This window comes from Zonotrichia albicollis, chromosome 3, assembly GCF_047830755.1.
Source record: "Zonotrichia albicollis isolate bZonAlb1 chromosome 3, bZonAlb1.hap1, whole genome shotgun sequence".
Taxonomy (NCBI): Eukaryota; Metazoa; Chordata; class Aves; order Passeriformes; family Passerellidae; genus Zonotrichia; species Zonotrichia albicollis.
The window spans coordinates 72,265,453-72,284,650 of NC_133821.1; the positions used below are offsets into that span (position 1 = coordinate 72,265,453).

The 19,198-nt window shown below is 39.5% G+C and overlaps 2 protein-coding genes across 2 annotated transcripts in view; both read left to right on the top strand.

The window, feature by feature from the left end:
* The window catches only part of MTCL3 (MTCL family member 3), a 43,424-nt gene extending 42,122 nt beyond the window's left edge, over positions 1 to 1,302 (top strand). Inside the window, 1 exon segment of the mRNA XM_074537841.1 lies at positions 1,213 to 1,302. The gene's annotated coding sequence lies outside the window, so the exon portion shown is untranslated.
* KIAA0408 (KIAA0408 ortholog) lies at positions 1,213 to 12,121 on the top strand. The gene is made up of 5 exons (XM_005487732.4): positions 1,213 to 1,409; positions 4,085 to 4,426; positions 4,769 to 4,848; positions 6,048 to 7,422; positions 9,216 to 12,121. Exons 1-5 carry the CDS (start codon positions 1,275 to 1,277, stop codon positions 9,384 to 9,386), a joined length of 2,103 nt encoding a protein of 700 aa, XP_005487789.2. The 5' UTR covers positions 1,213 to 1,274; the 3' UTR covers positions 9,387 to 12,121.
* Positions 12,122 to 19,198: the final 7,077 nt, after the last annotated feature.

Here is a 19,198-nt window from a genome sequence, read left to right on the forward strand (position 1 = left end):
CTAGATTCCATGACCACCTTGGTAACACAACAACTGGCTTTGAGAGCTGAAGTTAGCAAACTCAAGTATCAATGCTTTTGTACCAGGCATTATATCACAGAAGCCATCATAACTGAATGAATGAGTGCTATTTCAATCTTGCTGGCATAGTAAATGTGCTGATGGTAATGGGTTTTCTAGTAAAACCTAAGAAAGCAAGAGGAAGAAAGGGGATCACCAGGCCCATAAGATTTGTAACTTCTTTGCTCCAAAATCAGATAAGCAGATCTAAAATATTTCCCTTAAAGCTTGCCAATTTAGTGGTTCAATTAATTTTTTTTTCATTTACAGACACTAAAGGCTAAAGACAGTCTTTGGCTAAAGTTTTTGCTAAAGACTTCTAAAAGGAAAGAAGAAACTGAAGCACTAATTAGTCAAATATTCTGAGAAAGGTTTTGAACTAGATTGGAGTTAGTGCCATTGAAGAATATTTTGTAGTTTTCCCCATGCTGATCCTGAAACTAACATTTATAGATCTAGATCTGTAAATCCAAAATTCTTGAACCCTTTCTGGTGACCTTCTGTCGCTCCCATATAACTGATTTCTACTGTTTATGTGTTTGTACCTGTTATTAACTTTCCTGTCCTGTCTTCCTTCATGAATTCCAAAGCATTCATGTAGCCATGAGAATTCCCAGAGTATATCACGTTTGCAGTCCTCAATTGCCAAAAGAATGTACCAGTCCTTGTCGTGCTCCTTGCATGCGTGCAGGGAGTGCGTGAGCAAACATGATACTTTTACAGTTGTCTTTTGAACAAATATAAAAATAGCTTCCACCCTCAAGGGCAGATATTGCAGGATCCCAAGGTCCTGAAGTGCTATTCAATATTGTACAGACCCAAGTTCATTGAAAACACATTTATATTGAAGAGAAATGGAAAAGAGGCAAAGTGATCGTGATACAGAGCCTGCTGTGGCAGATGTTACTGAATTCTGCGATGCTGAATGTGTTCCACCTCCCCTTTCCAGACTGGGCATCTCTGCCTTTGTATTTATGTCCTATAATGCTTAGTTCATCCATACTCGAGTCACACTCCAGACAAATATCAATTGAATAGTACTGTGCCCTGCAAGCTCCTTTCAGTTAGTAATTTTGGGAATTTTCTTGATTGTATTTGTTCCCTGAAAGATAGAATAAAACATAAGTAAGACTTATTCTCTTAAACTTCCAGGAAACATTCAGGAAAGAAAGAAAAAAAGGAGAGCTGTCTTTGCTGTTGCACAGACTTTAGCCATGGACCTGCATGAACAACTGGAGAATACTGAGAGGAACTGGAATAAAGAAAAAATGGAATTGCTGGAGAGATTTGACAATGAAAGGAAAGAATGGGAATGTCAATGGAAGCTCATGCAGAAGAAAATAGAAGAGGTACTTCTAAACAAAAATCCAAACTACCATTTTTGCTTGGTGTGAAGTGACATTGAGTCACTTAAAGTTTTTTTCTGTATTTTATCCTATTCCTTATGTGTCACTGGAAGTTTCTAACAGCTGATGGAAGGATAAAAATCCTGGGATTAAGCAGTATTTGCTATTGCTTGTTTAATAGTCATGAATAAGATAGGAGGTGAATGTGGCTTTGTGAGCTGTGAGATTATTGGCTGTACTTACTGCTAACAATTCAGTCATGGGCATGAGCCATGTTGCCTATATTACACATGCTTTTTTCAAGTGAATACTGAATATGGGGTTTAGAAAATGCATATTTTGTAACAAAAAATTTAGATATCATAATTCTCTAGCAAAAAGGCCTTAGGTGGCACAGGTCTGCTGGGGCAAATTGTAATATTAAAAATAATATATATATGAAATACTGCATGACACAGAATTTTTCTAGAACCTGTTCCTTTTATGGATGACTCTTGGGAGAAAAAACAGGTACAGCAAATAGCATGAAAGTTCTGAAACCGCTTGTGTTTACACATACTAGCAAACAGTCCTTGCTATTTGCAGTGCATCTCCTTCCAGAAATAGTCACAGCAATTATTTATTGTTCTTTTATCCCCAAATTGTCCCTGCAGCCAAACCCTCTGACACTCTCAAATGCATTAACTGAGTCTGCTTGGCAGCCTGTGGATGCAAGTTTTTTCATTAGTGAGCTTTCCACATTTTTCATCTAATATACACATGGAGTGGTTTCACTTGCTCTCTGCCAGCGCTGTCGTGTGGCTGAGCAGCACAGGAATGTATGGCAGAGATTGCTCACATGAAACTGAGAAGGAAAATGGTCAAAGCCAAAGGAACTGCAGCCATACACTGCCCATTAAACCAGCCTGCAGCAGAGCTCCATAATGTCAGCTCTCTTATATTTTGCCCACAATTCTTGCAGACTTCAGTATGATGGTCTTTGCCACATTTTGTCTTTTGTGTTAGGACTTTTCTGTGCAGTCTTCCCTAATTTCACTGCCAAGCTGAGAATGCTTCAAAAGTTAGTAATGTGATCTGTATATGTAGTTGAATTTCATTTTCTTAGGTATAAGAGCTGATTTGGAATGACAGTAATGAAAAGCTATTCTGGCTATTAGTAGAACTGACAATATCAGTAAGGACTGTTTTCATCGTGTTCTTTATTAGCACAGAGATTAGGAAAGCAAGAAAAAGAGATAAAGAGTAGAATGGGACAGAAAGGAAGAGAATGAAGCAATTTGCTGGCTACTGCAGGGCCAAACAAAATACAGATAATACCTCAAGGTTACTGGAATCCTAAGGTCCCCTCTTAAGTTGTGACTATAGCTGCTGCTGATTTCAGATGCCTGACATTTCTTATCCACAAGCACATGGGTGGAGAAAAGGAGAGATAGATATCTTTTAAATGCCATTATCCGTAGAAGGATTTCCTCAATAAAACTTGTACTTACTTATCAGCTTGTATTTTAATTTGGCAGTTTTCTCTAGCCCACCAAGCCTAACTTAATAGGGGTATTATTATGGGGGATATTGTGGAGTAGTATCCTTCCTTGTTACTGGTATGCTGAATCCATATGAGGCTCTTATTTCTTGGAAATGGCAAAGTTCAGCCCTCAGTTTCCATGAGCAGCTGGGCTTTGGAAGTGAAATCTGAAAACCCAGGATGAGGTCAAGTGTTAAGTCCCTGAACGTGAGAATACTTCTTAATCCACAGCACTGCCCATGAAATGGCCACATGTTCTGCATGTTGTTATTCTTTTCCCCTGCCCTTCCAAAAGCTGTTGTGATGGCCTTGTGCACTGGGAGAGGGCAGGCAGATGGCTGCTCAGAGGTGCCTGTGTGCTTTCTTCATGAGAGCAAGTTGAGAATGAATGTTTATACAGAGCTGTGGGATTCTTGGCACTGGAAATTATACTGTAAGCAGAAGAGATTTTTATGATGTTGCCATTTTTTCTAATTTATAATTTACCACAGTTCCTAGTTTGAATGTGCTGGGTGACCAGAATTAACACCATTTACTAATGAATCCACTGGATCTCAGCAGATAGCATGAAAGAACATTGCCAAATAGTACCATTCTGCGGTACTGATTTATCACTCCAGTCATAAGGAAGAATTCCACTTGTGTGAGAACTGAAAGAGTCTGCTCTAGTACAGATGGCACTGTATTTTATGAGAATTCACTTCCTCTCCTTCAAATAATATGCTTTAATAAATAGGCTGTAGCATAGCCAGAACATTCTCTCTCTGTCACATTCCCCCACATTCCCTGTCCATCAGATAACAGTTGCGTCCACCACAGAGTGTGCTGATATACTTGGAAAACAACCCTGCATCTTTTGGCTCAAGGCAGGGACAGTTGTCTCAGGAGATCTCTTCCAGTCCCAACCAGGAGTGGAAGCCATACATTAAAATTATGTCAGAGAGTTTGAGAATGGTAATAGCCTTATCCTGTGGCAATCCTGGTATTTGAATTGCCACACTTGGTGACTCAGCACTTTCCTACTAACACATCCAGAATCTTTCTAATCAGTGCTGCTGAGTGAAGCATCATTCAAAACAGAAGATAAATATGGGGGCTTTGCCATAAAGCTCATTACAATACCATGATTTGATAGAAGGTTCTGTTGTCATTTCAGCTTTACCAGGAGGTAAAACTTAGAAGGGAGAGCAATATGACCATCCATGATAGCAAGGCCATTCAGAGCAAGATGCTGCAGCTGTCCATGCATTGCCCTACTTTGCAAGAGAGTGACACAGCAGAGCTGAACCATCAACACAATGTGGCAAAGGACAGAATGGAGAAAGGGAGCCTGCTTGGTGTAACAGGACACGAATGGAAGGAGCCCAGAAACAAGAGCAGAAACAATATTCTGTTAGTGGACAATCTGGCCTTTGAGAACCACGAAGAACCTGAAGACAGCCTCACCATTAAAACCTCTGAGCAGAATACAAAGAATTATATTGGTGATCTCAATGTAGTAAGTAATGAGCATGTTTCTGTTACAAGGGGGAAGGAAAGCACCGAGGACTTTGGCCTGCCAGGTTAAGCTAAAGAACTGATCTCCCTGATTTTAGCTTTCCACAAGTCACTGTCTCTACTTGCTCCTAGGTTTGCTATCAATGAGTGTCCTCTCACTGTTTGAATGTGTTAACAGCATGCTCTTTACCTCTGTTCATAAGGTGGGGGCATTTTTGTATCTTTCCTCATACTACTTTCCTCTGCTCTGAATCTTAAATGCAAATGACCACAAGTTTCAAATTAAATCTGGAGATACCATTTTATATGTCTATATTAAAGGCCTGTTTTTATATTTATAAAGGCTCTTAAAGAACTTGCCAGAGTCAGTGAAGAATTATGCAGCTATCAAGAGGAAATTCGAAAGAAGTCCAATCACAGAAGGTAAAAACATCTCTAGACTTTTTATGTTAGAGAAAGGAAATTAATAATTCTCCTGATGTTTTTCACTTTGAAGGCAGGTTTGCTGTTGGATTTATTAGTTGGGCAGTTCCTACCCTCCTAGTGTTTCAGTGCTCAGCATAAAATATTCAAATGAAATATGCTGAAATATGGTACAAAGGCAGGTTTTACTAGCAGAATTGATTTTGTATACAGAACATAAAAATTCAGATTAGTATGTATATGAGATGAAATTGTATTTGTTTCTAATGGCTGTACAGAGGATTGGGAAAGTGAACAGATATTTCTGTCTACTCTGGTCCCATTGCAATGTAGTTTTATACAACACTGTATGGGTTTGTCAGGCTGGGAATTTCTCACTTAAAGCCCAAATCTAGCCTTAAGCATGGGGGATGTGCCAGGAACTGATGATCCAAGAGCAGAAAGAAAGCAGGAGAGGGAAGAACCACTATACATTTGTACTAATGGAAAGATGGCAAGTCAGACCATGAAAAGTATGGCAAGTAAACATTCAATCATCTGGTAAAAATTCAGTGTTCATTGTCTTCTCTAGCAAGCTAAACACCAGACTGCCTCTTGAGTTGTGCAGAAATTCTCAGGTAAAACTGAACCTTCTCAGATGCTCCCAAAGGTCAGAGGGATTTCTCACACTCCACCATGTGACCAGTTAAAAGTTTGCCACTAATTCATTATTTTAGCTACTCTTTGTATCTTTAGAGCAAATGGATTCATAGCTGATGCATAACTTTAAAAGATGCTTTTTTATCATATATCAAAAGGTCGATCTCATGTGTAAGGTTATGAACCTAAACAAGGGATGCACTGTGTCCTACAGCTTTCTTCACTCAGTTCATGGTCAGGTAGACTCCTAGGAGTCATTAGAACAAGATCCTACTGTACTTACTGTAGCAGAGACAAGAAAACAGTCATCATCTAAGAAACTCAGAAAAAGAATTATAGTGGCAAAGGAAAAGAATGCAAATTCCTTTTGTTGACCTTTCCTCAAAATCTTTGTGTGTGTTTCGATTGGGCTGGGTATACCAGCTGCAGCAAAACTGCTCCCAAACATTTTTAAGTAGCCAGCATTAAAACACCTGCTTCTGGGGAGAATTAATCCATGCTGAGGTCTTCTGGAATGTTCCTTATTCTCATTCCTAAAACACCTCTTCTGTTATTTCCAGAATGAAGTCACTTCCTTTCCTGGGGGAATTTGAGGAAACCCAAAAGACAGTTATCCTGCCTGAGATGAACCATGTGTCCAGCAATGAATCACAGACTTCGGTTGCTTTTGAAACAGAGGAACATAATAATAGGAAGAATCTGATGAGCTCCACCGGGGCTTTGAAGGACATTTCTTATGGTAGTTTTACTGGTGACATAGGAACAGATTTCAGACCTTGGCAGAAGAAAGAAGCTCCACCAGTTCCTCCACGGAGCACTTCTCGGCACCTAACAAACTCACTTTCTGCAGTCATACAGCTTTCAGAAGCCCCCATAAGAGATCCAGGCATCAAAAGCAATTGCAAGGCTCAGGATTGTTGGAATGGGGGGAAGCTGAGGAATCCTTCACCTGTAAACAAAAATAAATCTGCAGTAGCCTGTGCAAATAAAGGGCAGGCTGTGAAAGTCCCTGTAATGGTAACTGCTGCAATACCTGTAACCAAAAATGAGTGCAACGTTCCAACAAATTTCTGCCACAACACATGGGCATATGATATGGGCAAGCTTGGAAAAGACAATAAAAATGAGCCTTCCCCCCTGTCAGCCCAAAAGAGCTGTTCAGATGGAAATATGGCCCAAAGCAACAAGATGCATCAGAAACAAAACACAAAGTCTCACAGCAGCCCTTTTTGCAGCAATGACTTTTATGCCCCTGCTACCTCGCACAATGATCTTTTGGAGGACACCAGTTATCCTTTGGGAAAGACCCAAAGAAATGAAACGCTAGCAGCAAAGATTGATGAGTTTAATCGCACTGTATTTCACACAGATAAACGTAACAATGCTCTGCAGGAAAATCAGGTGCCTCAAACAGCCTCAGAAGATCACAAACCCTGCGATCCACTGTGTGACTCTGCTGCTAGCAGGGCAGAAACTGTAAATACGCCTTGTGTTTCAAATCCCAAGCTCTCTGCAGCAAAGGAGCAAGAAACTAACAGCACCAGCAAAGCTGTCAGGACAGCAGGGCAGCAAAAACACATGAATGGACTTCCAAATACCAGTGGTTATAGGCACATGCTTCACGAGCATGACTGGAGACCAAGTAATTTATCCGGCCGCCCGCGCTCAGCTGACTCAAGGTCCAACTATGGTGTTGTTGAAAAGCTTTTGAAAACCTATGAAAAATCAACTGTGACTTCTCAGTGTAATGCAAAATGCTGCAAAGATAAGAGGACACAGGCAAATTCTGAATTCACCAATGGGGGTTGCGAGGCACTGAGTCAGTATTTAGAAATGCTCCAGATTGAGCAAGAAAAACAAGACTTTCCGAGGAATTCAGCCAGGCATATTGGGCAGCAACTCAAGCAAGGAAAAGAGAGGCAGAAGTTACCAGAGGTAAGGTTCATAAGAATGACAAAAGCAAAACAATTCCATTTCATAGCAAGCCTCAGACTCTTAAATGGGGCAGACTAACTTTGTATTGTAACTAATTATGTAAAAATAGATACTTTAGGCCAGGATCTGGATGAATCAGGAGCATTTCCTCTGCAGATTAAGAGTTGTGGGAGGGCAGAAGCATGTAAGTAAGAATGAGTAGTGAAGATGTGCCAGATTCTTATCCCTGCTGGTGTTCTGCAAAGCTAGTTTTTTACTACAGTGCAGTTATGCTAAGATTGAACTAGTGAGAGCTTCAACCAGGTTTTAACACCCTCTCTCTTTCCTTTAGCTGATGTGTTATGTCATAAGACTTCCCATAGGGCTTAAGCAGACTTGGCCATGCCCCAAACCCTGGAGGTCTTAGATAACATTTTTCAGTATCCAGCGTGCTGCTTGGATCAGGAGTTCCTTGGAACTGCCTATGACAAGGAATATTGTGACTCCGTAAAGTTTCCACTAACAAAGTAACCTTCTCTTACTCATGTCTCAGTTCCAGCTTCTCCTATATATTCAAGCATAGGTTCACAGAAACAGAAGAGCATGGCATGGGTAATTAATTTATATTTGACTGAAGTTTATTTTCAGAAGTTTAGAAATACTGCCTTTGCCAACATTCTTTCTTAATGAAAAGACAAACAGATGATTTGGAAAACACTCTGTAAGTTGCATGTTCTGTAAAAGTCCACAAAGAACACAAAGAGATATGCCTCTTGGAATCTCAAAAAAGATAAGGCAGGTGTGTTTTGAGCTAGGAAACTTAAATGGGTTCAGGCTGTCAGCTGGTATGCCTTAAACTGGCACAAATTCACAGACTTCAGTGGAGCTATATAGATTTAAGCAGCTGAGAATCTGACCATGCAGATTTTCTTCTGCACGTCTTTCTGACAGCCTTGCTATGATGCAATGCCTTGCTTAACAGGCACATCTTTCCTTCAGCACAGAAATAAAAAAGCTGTGAAGCTTCTGATTTCTTTTTCATCCAATAAACTTTTGACAGGCAAACAAATTTTCATCAATTAATATGGAGAAAAGTAATAATGACTTTTTTCATAATCTTACATTTTACATTGTCATTTCCATATGTAAAAGCTAAGTGTAGAATATTGCCTGACCAGGAGTTACTATTTAATGTCTCAGAGATGTACAGAACTACATGTGGCTTGAGGCACTGGGTTTATTTTCATTATTTCAAATTTACGTCAGTGTCACTGTGATCAAAATCTGTTGAGTTTCCTCTGCATCTCTATGGATCTGCCAGTAGACATGACACTGTATGAACACATAACCATTCTGAATTAGTTACCAAGTTAAACAGCTTCACACTGAACTAATGGAAACAGAGTTTCCTGAAATAGGATCTATCAAAAAATACCTGAGAAGCATGTAGATCCTACTCCAGTAATATCATATGGTATTCTGAGTTCTACACTTGAAATATTTTACAGCATTCATGGACAAAAAAAAAACTTATAGAAACTAAAAGATAAGAGGAAATGTCAATTTTGTCTTGCACTATAATTTTGTATGTTTCCTTGTGTCTGACACTTGTCTTCATGTATTTTAAACCACAACTGATGTGAGAATCCCTGTACATAGAAATAGCTGTTCTTTTGCATTCTGTGCATTGCTGTGCTCCTTTTAATAGCTTCCAACCACCTGTTCTGAGGTCACCGCAAATGTCCTCCTCCATTCCCGCTGCATTCCACAAAAGCTGCAACTCGTTAAAGCGAGGACTTGCCTTTGTGTTCCAGATATGTGTGCCAGTGAAATGTTCCAGTGAGAAGGGCTTCTCCCGTCCCGCTCGGCCGGCAAATCGACGCCTACCTTCCAGATGGGCATCCAGATCCCCATCAGCACCGCCTGCTGTGAGAAGAACAGTGTACAACTCTGTCTCCTTTCGGTCAGAGACCTCAGTAGTCTGAACCCAGAGCTGGGTTGGATGGTGTTGTGAAAGCTCTCTGCCTCACTATGACTGTGTTTGGTATGTGTCGTAGCAACCAGTTCCACACTGTTGTGTTTTGTCCAAGAGTGACCCCCATCACATGCTGGACAAAGCATTCTGAATCTTAGGTCATCATCACCATGGTCTTCAGTGTTTTTATTGAGATGAAATAGAGATATCCCTGGTTTTCTCTGGTTTTGGGTTTTTTTTTTTTTAATAGTTCACGAGGAATTTCTTTTGAATGGCATCTTTCTTAATTTGTTGATCAATTTTGAGTTGAAACAATGTATAGTGCTGTATATTCTGACTTTTCTGCAAACAGCAGAACGTAAAGCTGTATGCATGATCATGTGTTTGTAGGTGCATGTGTTGGACTAGGAAGTATACTGGCCTGTATTTAGAAGAGACAAACTGTGCTAGTGTTGACATTGAAATTACAACCTATATGCCTACATATATATATATAAATATACTTTGTGTTTATTTTAAAAAGTTTGAAATATACAGTCCCAATGACATTTATATTTTGTATATCTTTTACATAGGTTCACAGGTGTAGTATTTAATGTAAAAAAACTAAATATGCATTTTTTGTGACTGATCGCAGTGATAATGCCTTGCACAATATGTATCTGAAGCAGACTAGCTTGACTGATTTGTCAGTCATGCTTCATGGCATCCTCGTTCAGTTTCCTAACCCTAATGCTAGGTCAAAATTCCTAAACATATTTTTTTGGAATTAAAATACTATATGATTTGTAATACATTAGCCTTTTTCAGCACCAGAGACATTTCTGAGATGTTCCAAACCCTTTACAAAGCTTATATGTGCCATTATATATATAGCATACTGTAAACACTTTGGTAGATTCAGCTACTCTAACATACAATTTATGAAGGGAAGAAAAGAGTTGTATATGCTCAATTCTGTAAAGCTTATTTTTCCTTCTAGCATTATACTTTGAGGTTTGGCAAAGTCAGATATCAATGGACTTGTTTACTTTCACTCAAGGCAGGAGAACAAGCACCACTGCTCCCAGTGCTGCAGCCACTCTCCTTTTTTACTCTTCTCCTAGACTAGAGTGCCTGAGCCACTTGCTCATTCCCTGCTCCTGGACTGACTCGTGGCAGTCAGTTATGAAGTTTACTTGCACTCTGGCAACAAGCTGCATCTAAAAGGGAAATATTGCATCCAGATATGATCACGATGGTGCCCGAAATCCTGACACATGGCATTGCGACTCTGGTGTTGCCACCACTCGACTTGGTATTGTTTGCCATCTGAATGACATGCACAGAGCCTGGCTTGTTCCTTCTCACAGAGTGAAAGAGGTATGGATGCTGTCCAGGCTCTGAACTTCCAGAAAGACAGTGTCCTTCATCCTGGAATTTTTGCACCTTTCGTTAGGCTGTTGCTGGGTACACAGTGCAGTTATGATGATAAATGTTACCTTTAAACAGCGTGTCTAGGTCAGAAGGAGTAAAAAGGCACTTCTTCAACATCAGCCTGATCTTGTCTGGCAACTTTTCTTCTTCTTCTGGAGAAACATAGTATGTTCAAAGGAATTTCAAAAATCATCCCGGGATCCATTAATGTGCACATCTTCTTATGTGAATGTAAAAAGGATTTCAGAGAGAGTATAGGCTTTTGTCCTAGTGAATTGTATATGTGGCAATATAGGGAAAATTTAATGTGCTTAATTTGTAGTGATCTATTGATCTATTCCAGTCATGTTGAGAATTCACACTTTTTTCCTTCCTTTAAGGACCTTATTCTTCTTTCCTCTGCACAACTTTGTTTTTGAAAAGAGAGAAAACAGAAGGCCCTGTGTTCTGAGCAATAGGCTGTGTGGTAGTATTGGTAGCAGTTCAGGCTTGCGAATATTGGAGTGAGCAGGCATTAGAGCCATAAATCCCAATTTATCATGCCATTGTGGCTGTCTGTTTGGCTAAAAATACACTCAGAATAATTTGCTCTATCTAAACTTCTGGTCCTTTCTAGGTCTATCCCACAATACATGAAGATTTCAAGCAAATCAGGAATTCATCAAAACTTACTCAGACATTATTGCAAAGTTATTGCTGGAAAAGATACAAGGACAGAAAATCTTGAAGAAAATTCATACAGTTTAGATAGAGACAAAAATCTGTGTGCTCAAGGGAAAAATCAAGGGTTCTATAAATTTGACTGCCCTAATTTCGAAATTTCTCTCCATTAGCTTCCTTAGCACTAGAAAAGTTAGACATGATTCATGGTAAATTTGGAACATGGTTTAATATTCTGTCTAACTATGGAAATTAACAAACCAAGATACCTTGCAAATTGACCTTTTAAACGCCTAAACAGCTGACCAGCTTTGAATGCCTAATGCTGGGGAAAGGGTAATATGAGAGAATTGTAAAAAAATGTCGTTCTTAACTTCAGTCACTGTTGACTGCAAAAACACTTGTTTAAACTACCTTTATGGTGAAGTTAAGCAGTTTTGTTCTGAGAAATTGTGATGCACTTTTGTTTGAAGTATGTAAATCCAAAAGCATTTCCCTTGATTAGTCAGTGAAGGTGTTTCTTTAGTTCCCTTCAGTTTCTTTGGTTGACTTTTACATAGACCACATTGTTGAATCACAGAGAAAGGATCAAATACCAACAACATTCCCTGATGTATGTAAGTTTAATGAACAGAAGGTTTTTGAAATAAACGAATAGGTCAAGGATGAGTCCATTTTGTCAAGATTTTCTGTGTCAGTCTAATTTTAGGCATTGGTTCTGATGCCTAAAAGTGTCAAAACTGGTGATTTTGGTCTGCAGACGGCTAGTTGGAAAGCCTAACTTTAGAAAATTGCCACTGTCACTGTTTAAATATTCTCTTCAAAAGCTGTGGTGACTGTGGTAACTTTTCTGGTTCCTGTAACTGTGGTTATTGAACTACAGTAAAGGCTTTATTCACTTATTTGCTATAGCGGGAAAAGCTCCATTGGGCTGTGTTGTTTCTGACAAGGAAATCTACACATATACACATACTTGTGCAAAAAACACAAATGATCTAAACATTACTTGACCTTCCTATTAATCCTAGTGTCACCAGTGGAAGTGGTGAGCTTTGTAAGCCTGTTTCTGAAATAGGTTTTAATAATTTTACTCCTCCATACCCTGTCTGAAGTCTCAACGCAGATATATGTTATTACTTGCACTCTGAATTAGTCTCTCTTTATTGCATGTCTTAGTAACTCCCTGGAGACACAGAGTCAGCTGCCCATTGAAATGGAGATGTCACTAGGAATCAGATGTCTGGTACTTATTAACAAAAAGCATCATTCTCCCTCATGCCAACACATACAGCCACAATCTTGCCAGACCTTTTTATGGAGGAGCATGGCAGGGTAGAAGCATACAGAGAAGAATCACTCAGCTCTTACTTGCATATGTGTCAGAGCAGGCCACCTGGAGGCTACAAAATTGGCTTGACTCAGACCCTCTGCTGGAGGCAGAAGGAGTAGAGGAGAATAATTCTCTTCAAAACCTCTGCATATCATTCCTCAAACTCAGAGTACACTTCCATTATGTGATTTTTCTTTACAATGTAAGTGACAGACTTATGTATCTTTAAAGTGTTGCTGAAGGAACAAACTTTGTTTTCCAGTAACAACACAATTGTCCCTCACTATTACACACACTGTAAGGGAGTTGGCTGTTATATGTAGGAAAGGATTTGCAATCAGTGTAATGGAATTTTACAGAGCATTCAGATCACCAATTTATTTCTCCAGTTGTCTATTAAAAAAATTGGGGTTTAAAATAGGGATTTTGTATCCAAATGTCTTCAACAGCATTTTAGCAAAGATATATAACAATCCAGAAGGCAAGCCCAAGAACTTACAGAATTCTCACCGTGCTGCTGTGCAAAGGATTTCTTTGGCTTTGAGATCTGTAATATACAACTCTAGCCATTTCATGCTGATATTCTCAGTAATGGTATTCTCATTTGTAATGGTGTCTTTAGTTGTGTACATGTCTTTACACTGGAAGGTGCTCTAAATGCACAGAATCAAAGCCCCTTGTTGCCTCTGGCCTTCCCACCCCTCTTTGATTCTTAGTGTGTACTTCTATGTGATTTATTGCTGTTGGTCTGTATGTATATGCCATACCATAGGACTTTCTACCTGTACTGCAGCCAAAATATTTTTTGGACAGGCTGTCCCAAAAAGTGCTGATATTACTATTGCCATTCACAAATATATTAGAACTTGATCTATTGTTTTGCATCACTGAAAATGCACTTTCTTCACTGTTAATGGCATACATTATACAGAATTTGTGCTTTTGCTTTTTGAAATGACAATTCATCTGCTTTTGCACTTTGGTTCTACCCCTCTCCCTCTGACCTCTTCTGTTGGCAAAGTTCTTGTATTAGTGGAGATGTGTTTCTGATGTGTCCAGTTGTTCCAGTTGCTGTGTGGCCGTGGCAGCTCATACCTAAGGGTGCCTTGCTAACTATGTTGCTCTAGAAAGAATTGTACTGGAATTTCCATGGGATAAGAGAGATTGAACTATCAACATGATCAAAGTGAACGTGCTGTTAATGCCTCTTCTCTAGTACCTGCTGTCAGCAATGTTTCTGTTAAAGGGTCTGGAATTGGTTTCCTCCTAGTGGTGGTGCATGTTTGTGTGTGTGTATGGCCAAGATTCACTAAAAATTGACACTGTAGGGGAGTCCATACATGTTATATCTTCAAATCAGATTATCTAAAGTGTGAGCCCAAAATATGCTGTCTATCACATGAGATATTTTTTCACTTTACTATGGAGTAGATGCAATCACAAAATGAGCAATGGGAAGACAGCAGGCCCTGCACAGGTAGGTCTGAGGTATGTAACACAAGTAAGCAAGATTTGCTGGCTGGTATTACTGGCTGAGTTAAATCCCTTGACTAGTCAACTCATTAAAGCCAGAGGTTCTTTAATATTACATCTTAGTGAATGCATAAACTTCTACTAACCTGCTAATGTACCACAGGGATTGTAATGCTGAGGAGTCTGATTTTGATTGCCCCTCCACATGGAAGGAAGCCACTGGCTGTGGCAGATGTGCCTGCACGTCTGCCAGTGCCCCTCAAATTTCCCTAAATGAGTTTACTGCAGCTAGAATAATTTCTAAATCATATTCACAGTAGGAAAGGACTGTCATTACAGAAAATTGCAGTCATATGTGAACTCTGCAACCATGACACTGCCAGCTGGCATGGTGACACAGAAAATCATACTGAATTTTTCTTCCATATCTCAAGATATCTGCAGCATGTCAGCTGTTCTGGTACCATATGTGGTGTAGAGCTGCTTAAGATGTTGTTGGAAGATCACCACAGCCAGATATGTGTGTGCATATGGGGTGCTTATTTCTTTGCAGGATCATTCTAGTTTCCACAAAGATATTCTGATTGTTTTGGGAGTTTGGGATTTATTTTTTTTTTCCAAATTCAGTTGAAGACACTTGACCTACCCATGCTGTTGCTGCTAAGAAGTCTCATAGGAGTTCTTCTGAGGCCAAAATATCTACTCAGAGAGTAGCTGGCTACCAAAGGAGGTAAGATGGTGGGATGTAAGTTGAACAAGCCAGTTCACAAACTGGCTCGTTCACTCTTAAATCTTTGTGTACACACAAACAAACACTTGCACATGTATGCACACCTTAGGAACTTTTCTTCCAGGAAGTCCCACAGAAGCTGCTTTTTGCTGTAAGACACTTACTGCAAAGATGAGCAGCACAGTCAGACACCTAGTACATACAGAAAAAATATATCAAATATTGTATGTAAACAGACTACTCTCAAAGGATGGCACTGAAATCTTTACATAAAAATAACATGTGACTTAATGAGATCCAGCAGTTTCTGAAAGCCCAATTTCATGTAAGTAAATGCAATCAAATCTTTTAATGAAAGAAATGTGCTTATGCATGTCATGTTTTCCTTCAAAATGTTATAAGCCTACATTACAGCTCTGATCATGATTTTATCTCTTGTAATGCAGGGGAAAAAAAGAAAGAAAGGAAGTGAAAACAGAGATAATAAGAAAAATTCTCAAGCTTAGGCACGGAAAAATGGCTGTACTGGTCTCCCTGTAATGGATGAGACTTTGTCAGTTTAAGGTCAACAGTGTTTTCTGTGCAAAGATCTTCCATTTCTCCTCTCTGCAGTTTTATTCCTTCCTTCCCTCTCCTTCCATCAGAAGGGGACCATTCGGCCGCCTTAGAAGAGAAATAGGCCGGGTAAAAGTAGTACTATGGAGGCTTCTTTTCACTTTCCAGCTTCTCTTCCATAGCCCTCCAGAGCTGCAAAACACATGATGTTTCTATAGACCAGATGAGAGAAAACAAAGACGGCTTTAGTTATCTTTCTGCAACAGGCACTGCATAAGCAAGGCTGGGGCTGAATAGTTTCATGTGTCCTTTTTTCTTCTGTAGAGAGGAAAAAGCTTTTTCCTTTTCTGTGCAGGAGTCTATATTCCCTTCAACCACATTTTGGATGGATTTCTGCAATTTTAATTCATTTTACAGCAAAATTTCACAGCAGTTGGGACAGAAAGTGAAGAAATCCTCATTTACTATTAGAGCTTTGCCAAAAGCCGAACTAGATGCACAAAGGGCCAAGACAAATTTAAGACTGTTTAAAAATCTCTTGCCAAAGTGATCTGCAGTCAGCCCACCAAGGTTTTTAAAAGTGAACTGCCTCTTTAAGCTTGGCTCCAACTTCTTTCTCCTGTAGTGAATGGAGGAGAGTGGATGATGAAAGTAATTTGCAGCATTCAGAAATGAAGATAACAGTGGTCTGATGATTTAAGTAGCATTATGCTGTTTGCAAAGCCTCCTATGAGTTAAGTGTTAGATATTCTGTTTTTCCTTCAATGCCATTTAGTGCCAGCCTGCATATATTTTGGCCTAGACTGCTGTCTCATAGGTTGCATACATTTAGATATGTCTGGGAGACCCAGGCTTCTGTAATGCTGGAGCCATCACCTCTGTCATCATTCAAGAAACATTTGAGAAAAATCAGAGCTCACTAATTCCAAGTGCCTGCTTTCCTTTTATGTCTCTATACACACAGATATGTACACATCACATGGATATATGTACACATCAATTTCTATTTTTTTGCTTCCTTCTTGTTTTTGCGCTGTATGGAAACAATAGTCAGTCTTAGTTAAAACGGAACAAGCAAGGGTGTTATTCTGGACTTGGAATCACAACCAAAATGCAATGAAAGGAAGTGCCGTGACATTTTAGGGTAGGAAGTTGAACCAAGTAATTTACCATTTCTTTCAGCTAAAACGGTCCTAATCCTTTCTCATGATATTTTGTTCAAACATTATAGGTTTGCATCTGTCTTTGCAGGGCCAGTGTGAATATATATATATATATATATATATACATTTGTGTGAATATATACATATTTTCCCCTACCTACATTGTCCTGTGATTTGAAGAAAGACAGGCTGTAGATAAAATGATGGCTTAAGTTTTAGCTTTCATATTTTCCAGATTCTGTGCTGCATTAGTATATAACTCTGAACTTCATATAAAGCCTTAGCAAGTTCTCTTCACAGTTTAGTTAGACTAAGGAATCCTTTTCCGGTTTGAGAACCAAGGACACCATTACAGCCTCAGGCCCAAAAAGTGTAAACAACAGTGAATTGAAGAGAGGAAACCAGGAGGATGGGACTTCCTTACCTGAAGCTGTAACTGGAAAATCAACCCCAATATGTAAATGGACCAAAACTTATAAAAGTGTGAAAACTTGTGACACACCATCTGTCTTGGGTATAACCTTGGCCAGGCTCTTCTACCTTTGTCATTGTATTGCAAAGGTTCCGTATTGTTGTCTCCACATGGTAAGAGTTTCGTACCTCCTTGATGTTTCTTGTAGGTAGCTCCTCTAGGCACTGACTCTTCCTTCTCACAGTGGCCAACTGACTCCAGTTCCCCTGAACTAACCAATCCACTCTTTTATAACACTCTTCTTATTGGCTACAGCTGTGGCCTGGTAAAGTCAGGCCTGCTCCTAATCTTTAATAATTGGCTCAGCTGCGACTCTTTAGGGGTAAGATTACTTTCTATACTACCTTTATTTTCTTATATTCTATCCCCCTACATTCTACTGCCCAAGGTGTGTCCCCTGAAGACCTCTTATTAAATACATCCTTTATTCCTTTAACTCTCTCTAGCCTCTGTTCTGAGAGGTGCCCTCTCAAGGCATCAAAAGGGCTTTGATCAACAGTGAAGATTTCCCCAATTCAGGAAGACTGGATCGAATTTATTCACTTGGCACACAGGGGTCAAATGTAAAGTGTGTCTGACAGAAATGTATTGAAATCAGAGAGGAACTGAGTCTTCAAATTCAGACTTTTGGTTTATTTTAATTGCTACTTGAACCTCCCTAAAATCCAAAGTCAAATCTCAGATTAATCTACCAGTCCTGATGCTTCCCACAGAGTTTGACATTGAAATGGCTGAAGACAGAAACTTCAAATTTTACATGCATGTATAAGTATTAGCAGTGTACAGTAACAAATCTCACAGCACTTCATGCGGGCTCAAAATTTCCTTCTACTGTTTCACACTGGTGATCACTAGCCTGTAAAAACAACTGTGTAAAAGCCATGAACCCACAGGAGAAACTATAATAAAAAACACAAAAAAAAACTAACAATAAAACGCAAAAACCCCAAAACAAACAAACAAAAAAAAAACACCAAAAAAAAAAAAAAACCCTTGCATAAAAAAGCCACATGTGGAACATCTCTACTAAAACAAGGAAGCAGATACCACCAGCTTTGCTACACAGGCCTTAGCTCTGATGACTTACTGCTATATAAAATATAAAATAATATAATTTTGATATAGAAAGGAAGTGGTCTCTTCCTCCTGTACAGAGGAGCAATAGATGAACTCTGTGCTCATAGCTGGATTCACAGGTTTGCACTGACCTTCCTGAACGATCAACAAGTGTCAGAGCTGAATTGAAGCCAGCTCTTGTGCCATAAGTGGGTACTGATGCCATTAGCTGTCATCTTTGCTGCAGGACTGCTTGCTGCTGCTACTAACCAAGAAAGGCAGCAGGAAGAAGGGTCTTGTTGACACCCACAGCAAGTTTAGGGTTGTTTGAGGTTAAAGCTCACAATGTTACTTGTCCTAAACACTGTAAAGAGCCCAACAGCTAACTTCTCTTTCTGAAACAGTGTGCACACTGGTGACTAAAACACTTTTCCATGACTCTGATATTACCCACCACTGACTTTCCATATTACAAGAGAGGCCAGTTGCCGCAGGTCCGGAGTAAGGAAATGCCACTCTGGGTTTTCTTTTTTCTTTGGCAGAGACACAGACAATTTGGTTTTCATTACACACACAGCTTTTATTTTTAAGTTGGATCTAGAGGAGGGGGGTAGTCACAATCTCCATCACTTCAGACAGGCTTTGATCTGCAAAATTCTTTAATGCTATCACGCAAGAAGTACTTCTGATCACTACACTTTGTTTGGAAGTAGAATAAAAGATTGTGATCCAGCTAAGTAATAAATTTGGAGGTTGGGAAGACCATTCTTCTCTTTGCAAGTAGCTTACAATGTGAGAGCATGCTGGATATGAGATGTTAGAGCATTGCACTGTTTTAGTGTTTTCTGCAGTCCTGTGGAGCAAGCATAAACATTCCTGGTTTTGAAGTGCAGAAAAATGAAGCTGAAAAAGAAATAGCAGGGAACTCTTGACTTTCTGGGGGTAAGAAGGAGGAAGGAATTGAAAC